The sequence below is a fragment of the Leucopleurus acutus genome (assembly GCF_964270905.1).
Source record: "Leucopleurus acutus genome assembly, chromosome: 13".
NCBI lineage: Eukaryota > Metazoa > Chordata > Mammalia > Artiodactyla > Delphinidae > Leucopleurus > Leucopleurus acutus.
Genome location: NC_139155.1, coordinates 72,172,667 through 72,196,548, shown reverse-complemented (window position 1 = coordinate 72,196,548; position 23,882 = coordinate 72,172,667). Strand labels below are relative to the sequence as shown.

At 51.3% G+C, this 23,882-nt stretch overlaps 1 protein-coding gene across 1 annotated transcript; it reads left to right on the top strand.

Moving 5' to 3' along the window:
- Positions 1 to 5,800: 5,800 nt before the first annotated feature.
- Positions 5,801 to 18,314, top strand: SELPLG (selectin P ligand; the record flags this gene model as incomplete). Its single annotated transcript, XM_082852993.1, has 2 exons — positions 5,801 to 5,845; positions 16,972 to 18,314. Exon 2 carries the CDS (start codon positions 16,977 to 16,979, stop codon positions 18,312 to 18,314), a length of 1,338 nt encoding a protein of 445 aa, XP_082709119.1. The 5' UTR covers positions 5,801 to 5,845; positions 16,972 to 16,976.
- Between the last annotated feature and the right edge of the window lie 5,568 nt (positions 18,315 to 23,882).

Sequence of the window (23,882 nt, the reverse complement as noted above, 5' to 3'; positions counted from 1 at the left end):
TCCTGTTTGTCTGAGAGGAAGCCACAGGTTTTGCAGTCTGGCCCACCTGGGCCCTTCCCTGAGCCCCAGCTTCCTAGGAGGCATGATGGCCACTTAGGAAGGCAGGCATGATTCTATGGGACGCCACCTCCGTTTTCCTGCAGTTTTTTCCATTTTCAGGGAAATGGGCATAGGGTCCTACAGGAAGTGGACATCTTGTGAGGGAGGGGCCCTGCGGGTCCCCAGCAAATTACAAAGATGATTGGATCTCAGCTACTCCTGGCCTGTCCTTGCCTATCCACATATTTCCAGAAGTCCACAAGTGTTTTTTTGTTTGTATGTTTTTTCTCGTTTTCCTCAATAACTGACCGGCTTATGTCTGGTGAATACGACGATGGAGCCAAGCTCTGCTGGCTTTGGCCACCTAATGCTTGCTCTCTTTGTCTCTATGGTATTAAGTTTCACAAGGACGGTTTCCCACCGCACTCCACAACCAGAAACGACTAAGGAGCGACAACCAGATAGGCCTCTGCACAAGCAGAGCTGTACAGGCAGTGGTGAGGCCGTTGGGACTGGGTGCCCACCGTGAGGCTGTGACCGTCACCATGTGGCAGCTGCAGCACTTTCGCCCATCAGCTGACGGAAGCACGACCGCATTTAGCGCACAAATGATCATCTAGGAGGGTCCGAGTATAAGGAGGTTGTGGACTGTTTGGATATCAAATCCTTCGTCGTCCAGTTGGCGGCCCAAGGAGCCACGCCGTTCCCTTTAAGATGGGGCTGCTCCAGCAGTAACAGGCTTTAGTTAATGCCCAGGACCACGTTTTCCCAAAAGGCCCATAAATGGGCCTTTGTTCCCAGGCTAGCCCACCACTGGACTCTGGTAGAGAAAGGAACTTCACACCCATTGGCTTTGCTGATTGTAATTCCTGCTCCACACCCCAGCTGCTCACTTCAGGTTAGAGGGTGGTGGGGAGCATTGCATCCCCTTGGACCAGTCATCGCAGGCAGGCCCAGCCAGGAAAAGCTGGAATTACTTGCATATTTATTCAACAACCTTTTATCTGATTGAATGCAGGCTCTGTAATCAGACAGCCTGGGTTCAAACCCTGATTCTGCCACTAACTAGCTGTGTGACCTTAGGCAAATTACTTAATCTCTCTGGGCCTTGGTTTTTCTCATCTATAAAATGGGAATACTAATAGTACCTACCTCGTGGGGCAATTGTGACGATGAAACAAATTAGCATATATCAAGAGTCTAGGACACTCTCTGGCACAGAGAAGCACCTGATAAATGTTAGCAGTTTTTATTTCTATGTGCCAGGCTCTGTGCTTGGCCCAGGAGATGCCACAGTGAACAAAACAGACATGGTTTTCTCCTGGGGCTTCCGGGGAAATAGACATTTATTAGATAATCCCATGTACCTTGGAGAGGGGCACAGGGTTCTGAGATTGCAGAATGGGGCAGGGTGGGCAGGACAGGCTTTTTCTGAGGAGGGGGCACATGAACTGGGTCTGAAGAGTGGGGAGGGGTTACCCAGGTGATGACCAGTAAAGACTGCTCCAGGCAGAAGGAACTGCGCATGCAAAGACCCTGTGTCAGGGGAAACATAAAAGGAGCTAGAAAAGAGCAGGAGCAGAGAACAAGGGGGCATGTAAATGAGATGAGGCCAGGGGTGAGGGGGGTGGTTAAACATTGCCAGCCATGCTGGTGATTTGAGTCTTTATTCTAAAAACAATGGGGAGCCATTGAAACCTGCATAGGGAGAGAGTTCCTGCACTTGGAGCAAAGAAGGGGCTTCTGCTCTTATTCATTGAGGAATGGCATCCTGAAACCTATGGCAGGTTTTGCTCTTGAGTTTTAGGGTAAATGGACTCAGGGAGTCGAAGAGGTGAGGCAGCTGGCCTCTGCGTTTATTGGCAGCCCTACCTGTTTACTCTCAGGCCTTAACTGAGTCCTTCCATTGTTTTGCACTAAGCATTCAAATCTCCATTTTCCAGATGAGCCAACCTCAGAGAGCTCAAGTGAATTCCCTAAAGCCACACACAGAAAATGTGAAGCAAGGACCCAATTCTCCTGATTCTTAGGGCTGTGTTTTCTACCTGGCTGCATTCAGTGGCCCTACCTGGTAGCTTTGGGCCTGACCACTAACCTGAAGGCCCCAAGAGGACAAGGACAGTGTGTGTCCTGCTTGTGGCTTATCCCAGTGCCCGGCGCTTGTCAGGGCTCAATAAATGTGCCCTGCACTGAGAAAGCCAGCAGTGTAGTCTTAAGGGGACCAGTGTTTCTTTCTGCCCATCAGTGGGGACCAGGTGGGTCCCTTTTCCAATCTGGTTCTCCTCATAGCCAGTGACTCCCATTTTTCTAGGCCAGGGGTCAGCAAACTGCAGCCTGTGGGACAAATTCACCTGTTTTTGTAAATGAATTCCACCTGTTTTTGTAAATAAAATTTTGTTGGGACACAGCCATGCTCATTCATTTACATATGGACCACGGCTGTTTCCATGTTACAACTGCAGACTTGAATAGTTATTGATAGAGCCACAAAACTGAAAAGATTTGCTCTCTGGCCCTTTACAGGAAAAGCTCCCTGATTCTATTCTAGGGAATGCATTGTTCTCTTGAGAGTTTAGTCTGTGATATGAGCAGGTTCCTAAACCCCTCCAGAGGATCTTCCACGGAGATCTTCCGTAGTCAGGCTGAGGAGCATTTGGAGAAGTGATATCGTTGGTCCCATCGCTGTGGCCGGGGGCCATTGGGAAACCATGGCTGGCAGCCCCGAAAAACACAAGCTTAGGGGGTGGGAGGAGCTGTCCCCCAAAGACCCCATAAGGATAGAAACAGACAAAAGCAGCAGATTGTCTAGCCATCCTGAAATGTAGGGTGTCTGTAAAGTCCTTGTAGAATTTAAAATGTTTCCTGATGATAAAGCTGACATATACATCATTATATACATTTTTCTATTTAAAATTACAGAAAAGGAAAATAGAAAGGGCGGCTGTCATGCTTACAGGGCACTGTAAGCTTTTTTTCAGTCTATCCTCTGAGCAGCCACACCCCTGAAAGTATGCTGTTTATACATTCTTATACCCCTGCTTTTACACCCAACAAGGGGTGAGTGCTTTACAGGCATTCAGCATAAAGGGGACTTTAACACCTGCGTCTTATCCCATTAGGGGGACAGGTTTCCATTGCATGGGACGTGAATGTTTCTTCCCAGTGTTTCTTAGGTGAAATACCATTGCTTCAATCTTTGAGGGCATTCTGGAGTACTTTTCTGGGTTCCGTTTGTGGAAGTGGAAACCTGCTCACTTTGAATGCTTGCATCTTACAGGTGTTTATGTGCCACGAGGTGTGCTGTACTTTTATGGTCTTCGCACAGGCACCAAGAACCAGTATCCTCTTAGCAATATTTCCTCCTCTGCAAGGCAGATTTAGCGGCACAAGTCTTCCCTTGACATAGCTTTACCTGCTGCTAAGTTATTGCCTTCCCCCTTACATAGAGCACTTGCTGGTATAGAGAAGATTCACCAGCACTCAAATACTCAGCCAGCACGGTCCCAGGCCAGGGGTGGAGGTTGGGGGCTTTTTTCTGTCTCCCTGGACTCTGCCGCTGACTCTCTGTGACCTTGAGAAAGGCACAGCCTTGCTCTGAGTCTCAGCATCCCCACCTCCAAAGGCTGCTGTGAGCCTACGAGAGGATAGATGCACAGCGTCTGGCGCATAGCAGAGGCCAAGGAAATGTTAAGCGTTTGTATTACGAGGCTTTGCAGGTGAGGAAACTGAGGCTCCAGAGAAGTGACTTGCCTAGGTCACGCAGCTTGTAAAAGGCCAGTTACGAGGCCCCTGATCTTGAGAGTGGTCCCTTCCAGGGCACTGCTCCTGGCTGGTTCTCAAAGCTCACAGGGGCATAAGGGACTGGGGGCTGGACAGTGGCAGAATTAACTTTTCCCCAGGCTGTGCCCAGATCTTCTGAGAAGCAGCTTGTAGCTGCATGGGGGTCAGGGAGGAAAGGAGGCGTCTGGGAGATGCGGGGCTCTGCATCTGCTTGCTCTAGACCCCCTGGCCAGTACCCCACCCCAGTGCCGCAGGTGAAGCTAACAGCCTCTGATACCCCATTCAGAAAAGAACAGATGATCAGGTCCCCTGGCCCTGTGGCCTGGGAGGGGCTGGTCCCTGCTCTAGGACAACCAACTCATCCCACTTTGCCTGGAGCTGACCTAGTTTTAGTACTGGAAGTTCCGTATCCCAGGAGCCCACTCAGTCCCGGGCAGGCCGGGATGGTCAGTCACGCTCTGTGTAGACTGTCAGCCCAGACAGTCTGGGTCTTGCCTGCTGCAAAGTCATGGATGTTCCCCTCTCCACCCTGACAGGTGGGCGATTGGCCCGCTGGAAGTTCCTGTCAGAGCCACCCTCGTGCCCCTCTGACTTGGCCATCAGCATCCTCCCCACTTCTTGGAGGACCTTCCATCTTTGGAGGTTTCCTATTTTATAGATAGAGAACTGGGACCTGGATGGGGGGAAGTCACCCCAGGGTCACACAGGTCCCTGACTCCTGGTTCGCTCACTCTCCTTGACAGCTGCATCTTAGGGATCTTGCCATCGGCTTCACACCTGTGGGTCTGGTGATGGGCTGTTGTTCAGGATGCGCTGGGATTCGGGGTGGACATCCGGGGCAGATCCTAGCAGAGAGACTGTCCCGCCCCCAAAGTGCTTGTGAACCCAGGCTAGAAGAGACGTACCTGGAATGCTTATGGTCGGGGAGTGGCCTTCCTCTCCTGGGTAAGGCTTTCAGAGTTTCTCAGCCCCTGCCCCGGAGGGCTGGCTACTCCCCCACCTGCTGGGGAGGAGCGGGAAGCTCTGAGTGTCTCCCTTCCTCTTTGGGGACTTCAGTTTCCCTGTCTGTACAGACTGAGTTTTGGGCCCCTTCCAACTGTAGCTTCCTAAAGTGATCAAGGTTCTGTCATGTGAACAACCCACTGGGGCTCTGATTTTCAGTTTAAAACAACCTGTGTGCAAGGCAGGATGTGAACCTCTCTCTGCATGTGTCCTGAGCCCCACCTTGTACAAAGCCACTGGCCAGACCCTGGGAGACAGCCCTTCCTCCTTGGCTTCCTTGAGAGTCTGTGCGTTCTCAGGCCTCCCAGCCATGGCTCCTGCTCTACGCTCTCCTTGGGCTGCTGCTTTCCCCCTGGGCTGCCTGCCCAGCCCACCCCTACTTGTCATCTCAAGGGCCACTTCTCCTTGGAAGAGTCTCCTGACAACTCCCCCCCGACCCAGGGTGGGTTAGGGGCCCCTCCCTGGCTCACCCCGGGGTGACGTGACCACACTGTGTCCTAACAGTCTGTTTACCTGTTTACTTGCTGGCTTCCCCACCATCCTCCTTTGCATCTGGTCACTCCCTCCCTTCCAGGATGGGTGCCCTCTCACCTCCACACTCCATCCCCGTGGAGTAGTGCTGTGGCATTTCTTGCTGTGGCATTTCTCAGCTTGGGCCGCCCCCCTCCCCCACCAACTACCCCTCCCCCGCAAGTTTCCATGTGGTTCTAGGTGTTTTCATGGTTACAGGAACCCAAGAGTGGCCTCGGGCTCAGCAGGGCCCTTTCTCCTACTACACACCCAAGCTTGATCAACGTCCCCAAAGCTGCAACAAACAAGGAGGTGTGGGCCGTCACGTGGCCTTGAGTAACCACACTTTTGCTTCCTTCTTTTACACACGGCCGTTGGGGGTTGGAGCGGTCTGAGACCACAGCAGAGGTGCCACAGCCGTGCTTGGCAGCACAGGCTGGGTCCTTGTTACTAAAGCAGAGAAGCCGCTTCTCCTGGGCCCACGAGGCAGCCGTCTCATGCTCTGCTGAGCACGGTAAGTACCAGCTTGCAAAAACCACAGGGAGTGGCTGGGTGGCAGGGTCTCCAGGGACCAGCAGGCCTGCCTGACAGCCAAGGGCAGGCTGGGGGGCAGCCCTGGGCAGAGCCTGAGCTGCAGCCCCTGGAAAGGACACCCCAAAGCCCTGGGCACTCGGGATTGAGGTCTGCCTGGAGTTGGTAGCCTTATTCTGCTGTCTCTTCCGGATCCTGCTCTGCCTTTCCTGTCAGGTTTGCCAGCAGCTGCCAGTTTAGGGGCTACTCTGAATTCAAAAAACTGGAGAAATCAGGAGCATTTCCCTAAAAATCATCCTACTCCTTCTTTCATGGTTGGGAAGCCAAAGCCCAGAGAGGTGAAGGGATTTGCTCAGGCTGTGGGTCCATAAAAACAGTGTTTCCAAACTGTGTTCTTCACATTCTTATAGGATTGAGAAAATGGTGCTTGTCCACAGCAAATTATTAAAATATTAGTTTTAAGATACTACTGCTAGCAAAGGAGAAAATAATAATGATTAGGATACTCTTATTACTTTTGTATCTGGGGTGCTTTAGGAGCATAAAAGAGAATGGTGGGGGGCTGGTAGCTAAAGCAGTGTCCCCTTACACACACACACACACACACACACACACACACACACATGCCCATAGACAAGGATCAGGGCAGGCAGGCTCTGGTCTCCTAGAATTCTTTTTTCCTCAGGAGGTGGCTCCCCGGCCCCCAGGCAGGCCACACCCTACGTGGTAGATGCCTCCCTCACTGGGCGTGGCCGGCAGACAGGGGAGATTGAAACTCAATGGAATGGGCTGGGATGCCAGGCTGAGAATTCCCTGGGAACCTAGGCCTTCAGAGGGGCCAGGGAATCATCTGAGAACCCTGCCCCCTTTTTACAAATGAGAAAACCAAGACTCAGAGGGGGGAAGCAGCAGCCCATGGCAGCATGGCTGGGACGTGGCCGAGCTTGGACTTGTGGTGGCCCCATCTGGCTGCAGGACCCTCGTGAAGCCCACAAAGACCCAACGCCTCTGTCTCTCAGTCTCCTTTGCTGAGCTGGAGCAGGAAGACAGTGGGGGTGGCCTCTGGCTAGAAGGAAATACGATTGTTACCTGTTGTACTTCTTGCTGCAGGACAGGCCACTAAATCAAGAGACAAGGTGTTGGGGCAAGGAATAGTGACTTTATTTGGAAAGCCAGCAGACTGAGAAGATGGCCCACTAGTGTCCCAAAGAACCTTCTTACCTGAGTTAGAATTCAGGCTTCTTGTATACTAAAAGGGGACGGGGTGTGGCTGGTTGTTGCAAACTTCTTGGTGCTGGAATCCTTTGTTCTTGCAGCTGTCCACATAGTTCTGGTTGCGATGTTCCTGTAAACCTCCAACAAGACAATTGTTATATTCTGTTCTGCAACTTTTTAATCTCTATATGAATGGAAAAGTGTTATACCTTTAAAGGTCAAGCCCGGGAATATTTCAAGCTATAGATGACATTCTTTTACAAAGGTGGAGAGCCAGTAGGACTAAGCAGAGGCAACAGAGCACAAAGGTTAGAGCTAAAGGAATAGATCCAACATGGAGTCAGGCTTGTTCTTCTCTGTTACAATTCCCTACTGTCAATGTCCATTCCACAATCTTGCAGGATAAGGGGCGACGACCACTCTGGCTACTTCCTGCTGAACGGGGGCAAGGAGGGGGTGATGGTGGAATGGAATTTATCAACTTGGAACTGGTAGTATTCCCGAGTCCTAGGCTGGGTATAAGCAGTTTGCATTATGAGGACACTGCTCCCCCTTTTTATGGCCCTGTCACAACACTTAGACAAGCACTTGAACATATATATAAACTCCAGCACTTGGGATGAGGGCACCTAGGCTGCTCTGCCCTGAGCTGTCTTTGCATATTTCCCCTGTTGGCCACACAGATAGCTTTATTAAAGCATTTCCTTTCCAACAAGTAAAAGTGAAATGGGAGAGTAAAGTCATTGTTACTTATCTGGTAGGAGGCTGGTAGGATCTTAACAGCAACTTAAGATCTTCTGATGGCTTGCAAGTCCAAGTCTGCAGACCTATTGGCTACAGATTCTCCTGCCTGGACAGACACCTATAATGGCCTACCATCCAATATTTCAAAAGGGCTTAATTTAAGCTTGCTTCTGGGAGCCGCTCTAATCTGTCGCAGGGCAACTGGCAAGGCCTTATCTCAAGATAAATGAGTAGTTTCCAATCAATATGATACCTGTCGGGTTATACTTGTAGACAAAAGCAAGCCCATTGTCACTTTGGTGTTAGGCAATCCAAACTGAGGAATAATTTGCCTTTCCTGGGGCACCGTCAGCCCACACTTCTCATCTTACCTTTCTGTAGACCTCAGGGGGATCAAGTTCTGTCTGTTTTTCTGAATTTTCTAGGAGAACCCTCTGTAGGTATTAAAGCATGTTCTGGTGGGACTCTGATATCAAGTTGTCCTGGTGAAAAAGTCACTTGAGCATTCAGTTTACAGAGGCAATCTTGGCCCAGGTGGGGGATAGGGCATTCAGGCATGTATAAGAAACTACGTTTTAATATCAGATCTCCTAATTGACACTCCAATGGTTTGAAATAAATTGTCAGCTCTGTACTTCCCCTGATACCCCAGTGACTGGGGTAGACTGGGATGTTCTCTGTGCCAACTTAGTGTTTAGCATGGAATACGTTGCCCCTGTGTCTACCAGAAAGTCAATCAGTTTTCTTCCCACTGTCAGTTTTACCTGGAGCTCCTGTGGGGATATTTGAATTGAGTGTCATAAATCCAGAGGAGCCCCTGGGTCTCTTCATTCATCATCTAAACATTCTTCCCTCTCTACATCTGAAAGGCCCCACTCCTTTCCTTTTTTAGCCCTCCTTTTTAAAAAAAAATTTTTTTAATTGAAGTGTAGTTGATTTACAACGTTGTGTTAGTTTCAGGTATACAACACAGTGATTCAGTTATACATATATTTATATCTATTCTTTTTCAGATTCTTTTCCCTTATATGTTATTACAAAATAGTGAGTATAGTTCCCTGTGCTATACAATAGGTTCTTGTTGTTTATTTTATTTATAGTAGTGTGAATATGTTAATCCCAAACTCTTAATTTATCCCTCCCCCACCCCTTTCCCCTTTGGTAACCACAAATTTGTTTTCTATGTCTGTGGGTCTATTTCTGTTTTGTAAATAAGGTATTTTGTATCTTGTTTTTGAGATTCCACAAATAAATGATATCATGTGATATTTGTCTTTCTCCGGCTTACTTCACTTCATATGATAATCTATAGTTCCATCCGTGTTGCTGCAAATGGTATTATTTGGTTCTTTTAGGCCTGAGTAGTATTCCATTATATATATATATATATATATATATATATATATATACATATATACCACATCTTCTTTATCTATTCATCTGTTGTTGGACATGTACGTTGCTTCCACGTCTTTAGCCCTCTTGTTCTTTAATTGCAGGCATTCTCTCTCTCAGTGTCCTTTCTCTTTACAATAAGTGCATCGTTCTTTACCTAGTGCTGGCTTATCTTTCTCAGAGCCTCCTGTCTTCCAGGGATCCAATGCAACAATTAGAAAAGTACATTTCACCTTGTGCCTTCTTTTTCTGTTTGTGTTCTCTGCTGTTGAATACCTTAAAAGCAAAGTCTACCAACTGAGAAAGAGTCATTCCAAATGCACCATCTAATTTTTGTAACTTTCTCCTGATATCTGGGGCACTTTGCCCGATACAGTTCATGTTTACCTTTCTAGTATTTTTAGGGCCCTTGGGATTGGCATCAGTATAATGTCTGTAGGTCTGATAAATCCTTTCCAAAAATTCAGAGTGGTCTTCATTTGATTTGTGCTGAATTTCTTGAATATTTTCAGACTCTTTTGTTTTGGGACCCCTTTTCGAAGCCCTACCAGGATGCACTTAGGGCAGTGCTCTGAAAAGGGCATTGCTGGGCTTCCCTGGTGGCGCAGTGGTTGAGAGTCCGCCTGCCGATGCAGGGGACACGGGTTCGTGCCCTGGTCCGGGAAGATCCCACATGCCACGGAGCGGCTGGGCCCATGAGCCATGGCCGCTAAGCCTGCGCGTCCGGAGCCTGTGCTCCGCAACGGGAGAGGCCACAGCAGTGAGAGGCCTGCATACCGCAAAAATAATAATAATAATAATAAAAAGGGCATTGCTGCCTCACTGAGGATCCCAATTTGGTTCAACTGTGGGTGCTGCCAGGTGGGCTTTGGGTGTACCATTTGGGTCCATTAGGTGGAGCTGGTACGCTTCTTCCCTGGCCTTATCAGTGACCATCCTCCTTTCATCTCCTGTAAGGATCATGTTGAGAAGAATGTGTATGTCTGTCCAGGAAGGGTGATGGGTGGCAAAAATGGAAGCAAACAATTCTGTCGTTCGGAAAGGATTCTCCCTATAAGGAGGATTGTCCAATTAAACAAGTCCAAGGTTGACAAGGGACTGTGCATCCACAGAAACCCAGCCAGGTGGCCATTTTCATTCATGCACCCTACGGGATAATTGCCCTGCTCTGGGATGGCTCCCAGTCCAAACTGGGTGCCCTGTTGGGTCTTAGATGGTGATACCAGATAAGGCCCCTGGGCCCAGGAAAATAATTGATCCCTATAAGGAGAGGGAGCCAGTCTGACCACTCCCTGAGCCCCAGGGTTGGGAACTGGGGCTGGAGCAAGAAGAATGGGAGGCAGTGGAAGAGGTGGAGGTACTGGCATAGTGGCTGGAGTGGCTGGGACCCAGCTCAGCCAGGGGAGCGTTTAAGGTTTGGAGCAATGTATCCTCATTCTTGTTCCCTTCCTTTCCTTCCTGTGTGACAGCTCTTGCCTCGGGTTTCTTTTCAAGCCTTTATACCGTAAGGCGACAACTCTCTGACTTTTTCTCATCCTGATGTAATAGCACAAATGCTTGCATGTAGGGGATTTTATCATTCTTCCCTGCTTCTTCACAGAATAGCTCTAATTTCAGGATTGTATTGTAATTTAGAGAACCATTCAAAGGCCACCATTCCTTAGATCCTAACAGGTACTGTGGCCACACACTGTTAAAATAAAATATCATCTTCTTCTTACTCATGGGTTCATAGCTGTAATCAGACCACTTATCCAACATGCACCCCAGAGGACTTTCTTTAGGGATAGTTGAAATATTCCCCATCTTTTAAAGACAGAAATACAAGATGGAGTCGGGCTTATTCTTCTCTGTTACAGATGGCTGGTGTGTGTCTGTGTGTTGGTCCATCTGTCTACAGACAGACAGATATCCCCTGAAAATTGTCAGTGTTAAACTAAAACCAGGTGTAAGTCTCAGTGAATTCATTTGTGAAAGGACCTCACTTCCTCCGTACCAGGCTAGCAAATTTAGGTACGACAGTTGAGAGTTGGGTTTTTTGGAGGGTGGGAGGGAAGGCAAAAGAAATCTTAGCTATCACTATGGTTTGTGTCCCTGTAAAGGGTCACAGAACATTCAGCAGATTTATCGGCAGTATTAAAATTTCATGGGGGCAGGTGGTAATTAGGAAAAGCAATGTCTGGAAAGGCTCCTTGATAGGGCTGGGGTAATTGATTAGAAAAGGTTGGGAAGTGCAGGATGACAAATGTGAGGCCAAAATCCTGCAGGTGGCACGTCCTGTGCAACTGTATGCCTGTTGCCCAGCCTCACTCCTGTGTCCACTCCTGCAACACGCCTTTAATGAGCCCCCAGGATGCCAGGCCTGTGGGGGCCAGGGATCCTGTGGAGACTTGTGGTCTGGTGGGGGCAATAGGGTAGCCACAGTGCCTGTGCTCCAGTGGGCCAGTGTCACAGCGCCCACCAAGCACCTGCCCATCTGCTAAGCCCTGGGCGTGTAGCGTGAGCCGTAAGATGTCTGTGGTTCCTGTCCTCTTAGTGTTTATGAGCTGATGGGAATGAATGTTTTGAAAGTAAACAAACATTTTTTAAAAATGGTTTAAACAACCGGACTAATGATGCCTGGGCAATCTGGGAAGGCTTCTTGGAGGAGGCAGCATTTGCTTCAGCTCCGGAGAATGGCCAGGTCATGTTCACAGGTGGTACAGAGCTGTGACTATGAGGTGGGCTCTGGAGCAAGACCAACCAGGTTTAAGTTCCTGCTCCTTCTCTTACTGGCCATGTGACTGTAAGCACCAAGTGGGCCTCAGTTTCCCCATCTTTCATGTGGGGTTAATACGAGGAGGCTGTGGGGCCCAAGTGAGCTAATAGTTCATGCATAGCTCTTAGAACAGTGTCCAGCACATTGTCTACACTTGATACACAAACCAGAGGAGACCAAGGCTGTGTATGGCACCCAGGACTTACTGTGGAGACAGGTTTCTGGGGCTCCTGGCCCCAGCTCTCTCTGACTGACAAGGTCAGAAGTGTGTCAAAGCTGTCCCAGGGTTGTAGATTTTTCAGGGATGTGGACCTACATGCAGAATGACAATGACAACACCTGGCCTTTATTGAGCACTTACTTTGTGCTAAACGCTCAACCTGGATCAGCTCACTTTAACACATAACAACCCCACAAAGTGTAGGCGCTACTGGTATCTTGTGTTCCAAGTGAAGAACCTGTGGCTCAGAGAGGTGTGTTCAGTTGCCCAAGATCACACAGCTTGTAAGCAACAGAGCTGGGACTGGATCTGGTTTGTTACTGGATTTGATCCTGAGCTGGGCCAGGTCCTGTCTGTTACCAAAGCAAAACTGGGGTCTGCTCGCTTGTGTGCAGTAAAGCCAATCTACTGACACCATGTTGTGGTGAAGGAAAGTGCAGCGTTTGTTGCAGGGCGCCAGACAAGGAGTCTAGGACAGCTAGTGCTCAAAAAGCCCAAACTCTCCGATGAGTTTTAGCAAAGCAGTTTTAAACGCCAGGTGAGGGAGGGGAGTTCCAGGGACTGTGGTCAGCTCGTGCACAATTCTCTGATTGGTTGATGGTGAGGGTGGCATCACAGGGGTTAACATTATCAATCCTCATGCGCCAGGTCTGGGGTCATCAAGTAGTTAATTTCTTCCATCGGGGTGGGGCTGTGTTTATCATCTGTAAAACAACTCAGGAAATGTGCATCAGATACTGTTACCTAGGTACTTCAGGGAGGAGCTAAAGCAGAGGCTATGGGGGAGGGTGTCCTGGGAAGGCCCCACAGGGTCCTGCTGGGGTTACATGTCCAGTGCAGCAGGAGTCAGACCTGTGCTGCGATCTGGGAGGACACTTGGGCCCCCGCTGGATCCCCTCTCTCGAGGCTGCTCAACCCACACGCTGAGACGCTCAGTCTTTTGGATCCTGAGATTTCAAGCTCTTGAACGCTGGGACTCCTGGGATTCAGGATTCCAAACGGGAGGTCCCAAGCTTCTTGAGTCCTACAAGCACCTTTCCTGAGTGGTCCAGGACAGCCATGTGGTGCGGTCTCCGGAGCTGGGGTGTGGCCCCTGGCAGCTCGCTCCTCCACACAGCCTGGGTGGGGCTTGGGGCAGAAGCACCCTGGTTTCGGGTGAAGACGAAATGGGCAGTGTCTGACCTCCTCTGTTAAGCAAGCAACAAGCAAAATAGGATGTGGCATCTCCTTGCGCCTATCTCTGAGCCCTGCCCATCCCACTCCTGTGGTAAGTGGCTGTTTTCCTGCCATCAGAGGAGAGAAGAGGTGAAAGGTGGGGCCTGAAGGAAGTGACCTCACTGCCCTGAGCCTTGCTTCCCTAATCTGTGTAACGGGAACCACAGCAGCCAGTGCTGGAGTGAAGATGAATGAGGCCCCCAGATGATGAGATACTGAAATGATCCATCCGCAGTGGGGGTTTTATAATGCATCATAAGTGTGTTTTAGCACAGATTAAAGTTATTATCCTACCTGCCATACACAGTGCTTACGCTCTGCTCCTCTCCTTGTTAACTGCGTGCCTCTTTGGAGCCACAGAGCCTCTGGAAGCCATGTGGGTTTCAGTCACATGGGCTGAAGCCTGCCCAGCCACGGCCTGGCTAGAGGCTGCTGTATCCCTGGTCCCTTCCCCTTGAAGCCCACAGTATGGCAGGTACTAGGCACCTGGATTGCCTGAGACTGACTGAGACGAGGAATTTTCAGTGCTAACACTGCGGATGTCTGGGATAAGCTGGTCGCCCTAGACAGGCCCAGGCAGGGAGATGCTGGTTTCCCCAGTGCTCACGGTTGCATCCCAAAGAGGCGGGGAGGTCTCTGCTCTCACACAGGTCTTTGCAGCTTCCCTAACTGCTTCCCTAATGTAGGGAGGTAGGGAGGTTGCCATCTCTGTACTCTCCCTGAGTTGGAGGCCCCCCTCTCCTTTGCTCCTCTGTCCACAGCACCCCTGCTGGATGCCAGCATCAGGGGATCTTCCCTACAGCATCTCATTCCATTCTCATCTTTGAGACAGTATCGCCCATTTTACAGATGAGGAAACTGAGGCTCACACTTGGTGAAGCGATCTGCTCAGGTTACACAGCTAAGTGGTCTCTCCTCCACCCCACGCTGCCTCTGTGTGCAGGGGACTGTGGGGATGGGTGCAGGGGGAGAGCCCACATTGGGGAACACAACCTGGTCCCTTCCATAGTACCCTCCCAGCCTCCCTGACTCACCCAGTTACCTCCCTGACCCAGGAACTGTTGGGTTGCATCTTCTGTTTTTGTTTCTCCCTCTGCTTCCAGGAAGTGACTGAGGGCTCTGCCTTCCAGGAACCGAGAACTGCCCAAGTGGGGGTGGTGGGTGTGAGTCTTCAAGTTATGAAATATGTCCCAGAGCTGGTGGCTTATTCCTAAAGTCCCCCACCTGCCGGAAAGTGGGGCCAAGGTTAGGCCATATTCTCTTCCCCCAAGAAGGAACTCGACCCCCTGTGCAAAGCAGTCTGCCTCCCAAAGGCAAGTTCAGAGGCAAAGAGTGTGTGTGCGTGAGTGTGTGTGTGTGTGTGTGTGTGTGTGTGTGTGTGTGTGTATAACACACTTATTAAGCACCTACTGTGAGCCTAGAACCTTTGAATCCCTCATCTCATTGCATTCTCCCAACAGCCCTGTGAGATGGGTAGTGTTTGTTGTTCCCATTTTACAGATAAAACTGAGGCTGAGAAAGGCAAAGATCTGGGTCAAAGTCATTCCTCTTGTAATGGACAGAGCTGGGACTTGAACATCATTTTGTTAGACCCCAAAATCTGTGCCCTCAATCTTGTGCCCTTCATAGCACCCAGTACAGAGGGGGCTGACCTTTCTGGGTGATACGGCCTTCAAGGTCCTCCTTATTCTTACTTTGCCCTCCATTCCCCAGCTGGGTCCCCAACAGCAGCCACAAACCCATCAAGCTAAGCTGTCTTCCAAGCCTTTGCTCCTTCTGCCCGTCCAACTAGATCGGGTCTCTCCACAAAGCCTTCCTGAGTCCTCACTGGCTTCGAATCTGATCTCTGGCACTCGGCAGCTGTGTGGCTTTGGGCAAGTTGCTCTACCTCTCTGAGTCTCATCCCTCCTCAGTAAAGTGAGGACAACTGTGAGAGCCAGATGTGTCTGGTGCAAATATCATCAAGTTTGGTTTAAGAAATTATTTTAAGGTAAAATCAGGCTGGCATTTTAGAAACCATCATAATTCTAACTAACATGTGAGAGGTTGGATTGAGCCTAGAAGCTGAGGGATCCATGAGTGAGTTACAGTCACTCAAAGAATGATGAACAATTGCTCTCTGCCCCGAATTACATGAAGTGCAAGGAACGCTATTGAATAAATGGAAAAGAATTTGAAAAAGAATAGATATATGTATCAATATATGTATACTTGAATCACCTTGCTGTATCACCTGAAACTAACACAACATTTAAATCAACTATACTCCAGTTAAAAAAACAAACAAGGAAAGGTACTGGAACTTATCCAGGCTCTGCCCCAGACACTGTGCCTGGGACTGCGTATTGCTGAAGGGTGCTAATGTCAGGGCATCGAGTGATATGTGAATCCTGCCCCAGAACACAGCTGTTCGTCACCACAGGAGTCCCAGCTGCAAGATTTTGAATCCCACAGATACCAGCCAGTGCCAGGGGGAGCGTAAGGGGAGAGAGGGAAATCCAGAGGGCGTGAGCGTTCACAAGGCCAAGTAGAAAGATCAATGACATGTCCAAAGGGAAAGGCACTGCCCTTCCTGGCTACCTGTTCGGGAGCTGAGGGGTGATACCAGGATGGACAGTGGCCCTCCCTACTCACAGGCAAATGAGATGACTGTCAACTTGCTGAGGACAGCCTCTTCAGAAAAGATTTGAGTTTATCTCCTGGCCCCAGATAGAGCAGTTGATGGCTCTGGGCCCTTGAGGACTTATGGGATAGATTTACTGAAAGAACTCAAGTAGCTGCCCTTTGTGGGAGCTGGAGATGGGAGCAAAGTGCTAAGGGCTTTGCAGGTATCACCTCATGTTATCCTCACAATAGTCTCCAGATAGGTGCTGTCATCCCCATCATGTAAGTGAGGACCCGGCCAAAGGGAACTGGGCCAATCCAAGACACCAATAAAGGATGAGAAAACCGAGAATCTGAGGGACAGGACAGGGCTGTGTGGGATGGGAGCCAAGATAAGGAAAAGTGGAACAGAATGATGTGGAGAGAAGAGTCAGGATCGGACTCTGAGAAGCCTCAAAGGGCCAAATGAACAGCTTTATCCTGCAAACCTGCAGCCACCAAACTTGCTCATGGACCCCATCAGTGGACGATATAGGAACATTGGCCTGTTTATCAATTGTATACAAGTACCACTGCACTCATATTATAAATGTATACAAAGATAGAAATTAAGAAGTGACATAAAAGTTAATATAACTAGAAGATCTAATATTATCTTCCCGCACCCCAGTAGATTGTCTTGCCCACAAATCAAAAGTTTTAATAAAAAAGAATAAGGAGGCAAACACATTTCTATGCACCATGTAGAGGGAGTTGAAGGGCTACCCCCCAGGCGGAGTCATTGATGTTGATAAGTAATAATAGCTGCTATTTGCGGAGGGTCTTCTGTGCACCAGGCATGTGCTGGATCACAAGGACGCCCCAGGCCAGATGAGCTCCCAGCTGTGGCCATCGAGGGCGCTTGGCAGGTCCAGGGGTACAGCTATCCTGACATCCCTCTGTCCGTATCCCCCTCCAGGTGCCATGTTTCTGAAACTCCTATTGCTCCTGGCCCTGCTGGGCCCTGGAAGCAGCCTCCAGCTGTGGGAGACCTGGGAGGATGGAGCCAAGGAGGCCCCAGGCCCCCTGCTTGTCCGTGGCCGGAGAGAAGTGGATGAGGACGACTCCGACATATATGACTATGACGTACAGACGGACCCTCCAGAAATGCTTAACTATAGCACCGAGGCCCCCAAGCTTCTGCCTGTGATGGGAACATTGGAGCAGAGAGAGTCTGCAGGGCCTTTAACACCTGAGCCAACCACTCTGGAGGTGGCCACAAGGGACCCTGCTGTCCTGGATGCAGGAGGGGCAGCCACTGGGAATGTGAGCATGGAACCGGTCATACTGGTCACTCTGACCAAAGAACCAGTCACTGTAATCCCTCCCATCATGGAGGGTCCATCCACAGAATCAGCTGCAGTGGAGGCCCTGTCCACAGGGCCAGCAGGCAGAGCGGCACTGGCCACAGAACCTGCAGCCACAGAGGCTCTGTCCACAGAGACCCTGCCCACGGAGCCAGCAAGCACAATGGCCCCGGCCACAGAACGCACAGCCACGGAGGCCCTGTCCACAGGGGCCCTGACTACAGAATCCACAGCCACAGAGGCCCTGTCCACAGAACCCACTGCCACGGAGGCCCTGTCCACAGGGGCCCTGACTACAGAATCCACAGCCACAGAGGCCCTGTCCACAGAACCCACTGCCACAGAGGCCCTGTTCATGGGACCCACAGTCATAGAGGCTCTGTCCACGGAACTGGCCACCACAGCAGTTCTTTCCATGGAGCCCACTACCACAGGGGCCCTGCCCACAGATCCAGCCACTGTGAAGACCCTGCCCACAAGACCTGCTACCACAAGGGGCCTAACCACAGCCCTCGCTGTGCCCTCTGACCTTCCCAAGAGCACCATTGTGGCAGTTGGCAATTCATCTGATAACTTGATCTACAAATGGAAAAATAGTCAGAGTCTTTTCCCCCGGAGCTCTGTGACCCCAAGCTCCACAGAGGGCCTGCTTGACCCCAGCTCGGTGAAGCAGTGTCTGCTGGCCATCCTCATCCTGGCCCTGGTGGCCACCATCTTCCTCGTATGCACCGTGGTGCTGGCCATCCGCCTGTCCCGCAAGAACCATCTGTACCCCGTGCGCAATTACTCCCCCACCGAGATGGTCTGCATCTCGTCCCTGCTGCCCGAGGGGGGTGAGGGGCCAGCTGCCATGGCCAACGGGGGCCTGCCCAAGGCCAAGAGCCAGGGCCTGAAGGCGGGGTCTGGGGAGGACCGCGAGGGGGATGACCTCACCCTGCACAGCTTCCTCCCTTAGCTCCCGGCCGGCCGGGCTGCCTGAGCAGGACCAGCCCCCAGGCGGCCTCGCTGGGCCTCCACCCATACCCAGGCTCTATGCCACGGGTCCGGGCTTCCTTGGAGCCGCCTGGGGATGGGAATGTTTAGGGTGGGAACCCTGGCTGCCCTACACGGGACTGAGAGCAGTCAAGGTCCAGGCACCAAAGCAGGCCTGGCAAACGGAGCCTCCAGTGGAGGCTGGAGAGGCCGCCTCCACCTCCCTGCCTCTCATGTGTTCTTTTTTTTTTTTTCCTCCCATGTGTTCTTGACCCCCTCTAATGCCTCCCACGGCTGCTGGAATCTCATCCCCATGTGCCCAGGAGGACTCAGCGTTCCCTGCCCACACCCCCACTGCCACTTTCTTCTGGTGGCCATGGTCACTGCACAGGAAGGGGGCACTTTTGGGGGGGGTTTACACCATTCCTGAGTTCATTTCCTGTCACTCCCGGTTTGGGGTATCTCTCCCAGGAGCCCAGGGTGAGGGCTGGGCATGTGACGGCTGGGCAGGCTGGGAAAGCCCAAGGCTACAGGCTTCTCTGGGACTTTGTGGACCAATGAGCTTCCATCTGGTGACAGAGTGACCCCCGTCCCGCCCTCCCTCGCCTCCCCCTGTGGCCTTGTTTTAGGGTGGGCTCTGCCTTCTTCCCCGAAGTCTCCCAGGGCCCAGCTCGGGGGCCCGGGAGAGCACAGACACTCAGTAAATGTTTGGTAAACAAGCGATGGCTGAACGAACTCTTCAAGGTACCAAGGTGCCTCCTTCAGGTGGGGAGTTGGTCCTTTGCTGTTCACGCCCGGCCCCAGGCCCCTCAGGAAGACCCCAGCACGGGCTGTTGCGGTTACTTCAGGGGGCATCTTGCTGTACCCTTGGGCAGCTGGGAGGCGGGGTTCAGGCTGTTGGAGGACAGAGGGTGCTGGCCTCAGGAACCACTTTATTCAGCACCTCCCGTGACCCAGTTCAAGCCTACGGAATTTGGTTCCCCCGCCAAATCTCAGCCAGATACCCCTCTACACATCAACGCCATCCTCCCCAGAAGCCCACCCTGCCCCCTCTGTTCCACATGGGGCCCATCTCCCGTTAACACCCAGCGGCCCCTCCTCACAGGGGGAGCCTGGCTACATCCTACAAGGCCTTCCTACAACTGACCACCTGTCACGTAGAGTTGGGGGCCAGTAAACTTTTTCTTAAAGGGCCAGACCATAAATATCTCGGGTTTGGCAGGCTTCTCGACTCTGTCATCATGGCGTGAATGCAGCGATTGACTCTGTGTCATAAATGAATGCGTTTGGCTGAATTCTATTGAAACTTTGTTTACAAACAGGCAGCAGGCTGGGTTAGGCTCTAAAAGTTAGCTTGTCCCCGACTTAAGTGTAGAGTGACCAGATGTCCCGGTTTGTTTGAGACTGCCCTGATTTTAGCACTGAAAGTCCTATATCATGGGATATAAGACTTTCAGCTCCAGCAATCAGGACAGTGGGTGGCCCTATTTAAGCACTGAAACCCACGTGGACCCTGAGGGTCCAGAAAGCCAAAGGCTTAAGAGAAGTGAAGAGCCTGGCTTACTTCCTGACCGTGGTTGAGCTGGGATTCAAACTCTTGATTTTTGCTTCCCAGTGCCTTTTAGTCATTTTTGTACAGGGAGAAGGACAATACACACACACACACACACACACACACACACACACACACACACACACACACACACACATTTCTACCTTCTAAAACATTCATCTCAGGGGACTTTTTCTCTTCTAGAAAAATACCTCCAGGGGCCTCTTTGGGAATGCAGGACTCCTCCACTCCAGGGCATAACCTGTAGAGAGAGAGTTCAGAGAAAATGTTGAATCTGAGGGGTATTGGCTGCAGCTTGGAGAGACGGGTTGGGGGAACAGGAGAGACTGTTCCCTTGGAAAGGCAGGAGGAACACGAAAGGCAGCAGGGCCGTGGGGGACAGAATCAGGGATAAGCAGAGAATTGTCTGCTTCTACCCTCCCCCACCCCACCCCTGAACCTCTAGAACAAGTGTGATGCACAGGAAGTTGTGTTCAAGGTGCTTCGGCAGGGGCGCTGGTGGAGAGGGTTATCTGCCATGGGCGGGAACAGCTGACCCTGCAGAAGGCCGGTTCCTAAGGGAACAACAGGAGTTCACTTCGCCTTTGGCAGTGATCAGAAAAGTCAGGGGGGGAGCTCCACATCACGGCGGTGGGGACCCAGAGGCTGAAGGACTTGAGGGCACATTTGGGCAGTCCCTCTGGGGTCTTGCTTCCCCGTCCATCTGGGCAGGGAGCAGGTCTCTGCGTTCCCCTGAGGGCTCCCGGACCGCCTCTGCTCCAGGACGTTGGTTCTCTATCTCTACTGGAAGAGGACCACCCCTCCGCCGCCTTCTCTTCAAGGTGCAGGATTTGTCAGCAGCAGGGATGGTGGGTGCCTGAAGCAGCCACCAGGGGGCGCCCGCCACCAGCTCTTGGAGCCAGTGGCAGCCTGGAGCTCCCTTGGTCCAGTCTCTGAGGATGAAGGAGGGATGGTTCAAACAGGACCCAGCTCCAAACCCAGTGGGGTGCTGGTATATATTTAACAACTGGCTCGTTGGGTGGATTGGTACCCAAGGTACGATTTGCAGTGCTTGCTAATTTCCTTGCTGTAAATGTTCCCATGGCTGATTTTGAGAAACCAACCATTTATATGGTAGATGATACAAAAAGGTAAATAATGCCAACAGGGTAGGTAATAGTAGGATGTAGTAAAATCATGAGGCAGTGATGAGTTTTGAGTATCGACGACCTTGGTTTTTAATATAATGTAATTTAACTGTGAAACAACTGACTCACAAAATTCTGAAAATTTGACAGCTGGCTCTCAGAAACTGGTACAGGCTGGCTCCTGCATCTCAGTGTGTCCTTTCCCTTGTCCAGACCTCCCCTTGCCCTTGAACATCACCCCCTGAATCTCCCCATCCGTCCACTGAGCATGAGAATCTGCCTCATCTCCATGGATCCCCTCAAACAGCCTAGGAAGGAGGAACTAGGATTCTCCCCATTTTACAGAAGAGGAAACTGAGGCTCAGAGAGGTGAAGTCACCTGTCCCAGGTCTTACATGAGGATCTGAGATTGGAACCCAGACCTGGATTAGAAAGCCACGTTCTTACCACTAAGTTACGCTATCCTTGAGATCACAGCGGGGTTCTGGGGGAATCTCATGCCCCAAACTCCCACCCCTGAAGACCTGTCCTGGCATCTGGAAGTCCCCCGTCAGTCACCCTTTGTGGCTTCTGGTAGCTGAGGGAAGGCATTGGGACTTGGGAGAGTGACAAGGCTGAACCCAGCTTGCAGAGAGCAATGACACAGCAGAGCTGGAACCCAGGACAGAGAGAGATGGCTGGGACAGGAGCTGGAATTTACTGGGCACTCAGTCCATGCCCAGCCCCACGCCAAATGCTTTATCTGCCTGATCGTATTCAGGCCTCACGACAACCTGTGACGTTGGGACAATTATTATCCCACTTTACTGCTATGGAAGCTGAGGTCCAGAAAGCTGGACCGCTGGCTCTAGCAGGTCGCACTGCTAAGAAACCAGACTCTGCTGACTTCAGCTCTGGCGCAGGGAAGGAAGGAGGGTAGACAGGAAATGGGGGTCAGGAGGTGGCATGCTAAGTTTACTCCAGTCCCTTGTCCCTTTGGAGGGGGGGCTGCCAGCCCTGCGGGTGGTTCCTCTGGCAGCTGATCTGGGCAAAGGCTCCCCAAACCCTCCCTCCATGTCCCACCCCCACCCGCCACTGAGCCAAGCCTTCCCCGATGCCTGGGATGGGGTAAGTGGTCCGTAAGCCATAGCTGTTAGGATCATAAAATGCAGAAAAAAGACTGGAAGGAAGTGCACCAAGTTATTGAGAGATTAGCCATCGAGTGTGGGATTGTAGGTGAATTTTATTTGCTTCTTTCGAATTTTCTGTGTTTCCCTAATATTTTTCAATGTACGGAACAAAACCGTAAGTGTTTAGGAAGTCTGGGGGTCCCAGGTCTCCCCAGCTAGTGAGTAAAACCATTGTTCTTTAGCTATTAGTGCCCACACAGGAAGGCTCTGAGCTTGTGGTCCTCCCCTGGGGGCGACGTTGCCACCCCAGGGGACATCTGGCGATGTCTGGGGATACTTTTGATTGTCGCTACTTGGAGGACCATTACTGGCATCTAGCAGGTGGTCAGGGACCCTGCTAAACATCCTGCAGTGCACAGGATGGCCCCACACAGCAAAGAAGTGTCTTGTCCGAATGTCAGTGGTGCTGAGGTAGAGAAACCTTGCTTTTCCCACTCGGCAGTGAGAGCCCCACGGAGCTCCCCTTCTCAGAAGTTTTTGGAAACCCAGAGGGGCCTCTGTGTGGCCATGAACTTAGTTGTTCCTTTTGGTGGCTGGAAGGCTGTAGCCCTAGCTACCCAGGCTCTTGCCACTTGGGGGGCCCGCAGATCCAGTGCCCCATGCCTGAGGCTGGCAAAATAAGGATGCTGTCGTTGAGCCTGGCAGGGGGACAGCCTTGGAACTGTTTTCCTAGGAAAGAAGGAGAGAGGAACAGGCCCAGGGCAGGAGACTAGAGAACCAAAGGGGCAAAGACTAGTCACTTCCCCGGGCACATGAACCCTGCGGGGGGGGCGGGGCATGGGCAGATGAATCAAGGTCCTCTCCTGTCTCAGCACGGCTTCTGGGCTGCCCCCTCCCTTGGGGAAGTCCTTCCAGGAGACCCTGTTGTTCTGCCTTGTATCCGGCCTCCAGGCCCCCTAGAGGGACAGGCTTCAAGAGATCTCCCCCAGAGTTTCAGTGGCCCCTCAGCAAATCACTGGATACAAATGAATCTGTAGGACAGTGGGGTACCTAATTCCACCAGCTGAAGCTTCTGGAACACGACTCCTGCCCTGCTTGGACCCCCATATCACCTATTGACAAACGTGTTGGCTGGATGAGTGCAGGAAAGCTGTCACTTCTCATTCTCACTCCGCTCCAGCCCCCATGAGACTTCTTGTTCTTTCTTCCTCACATGCTCCTGCCCCAGGACCTTTGCACCTGCTATTCCTCTGCCTGGTATCCTCTTCCCAGATGTCTGCGTGACTGGCATCTTCTCATCCTTTATGTCTCAGCTTGAATGTCACCTCTTCAGAGGGGCCCTCTCTGCATCCCTGCCCCCAACTTTTCTTGAGGACAGCCCCATTTTCCCCTTCCAGATACAGATGACCATCTGGACAGACGTTATTGATATATGGATTTTTGCTGTGCAAGGGCGGGGCCCTCTGTCCCTCACGTTCACTCTCTCCTTTTCACTGCACAGTGCCTGGCACACAGCAGGGGTTCAGGAAACATTTACTGAATGGACAAATGGGCAAGGAAGGTTGGCGAGGGTGTGAGGATGGAAGCAAGGCCACGTGACTGGCAGAAATCAAGGGAAGCTTAGGTTTGAGGCTCAGAGTCAGGCAGACTGGGCTCGGATGCCCGCTCTGCTGTTTACAAGTTGCTGGACATTGGGCAACTCTAACCTCTTGGAGACTTCGCTTCCACACCTGAGAAATGGG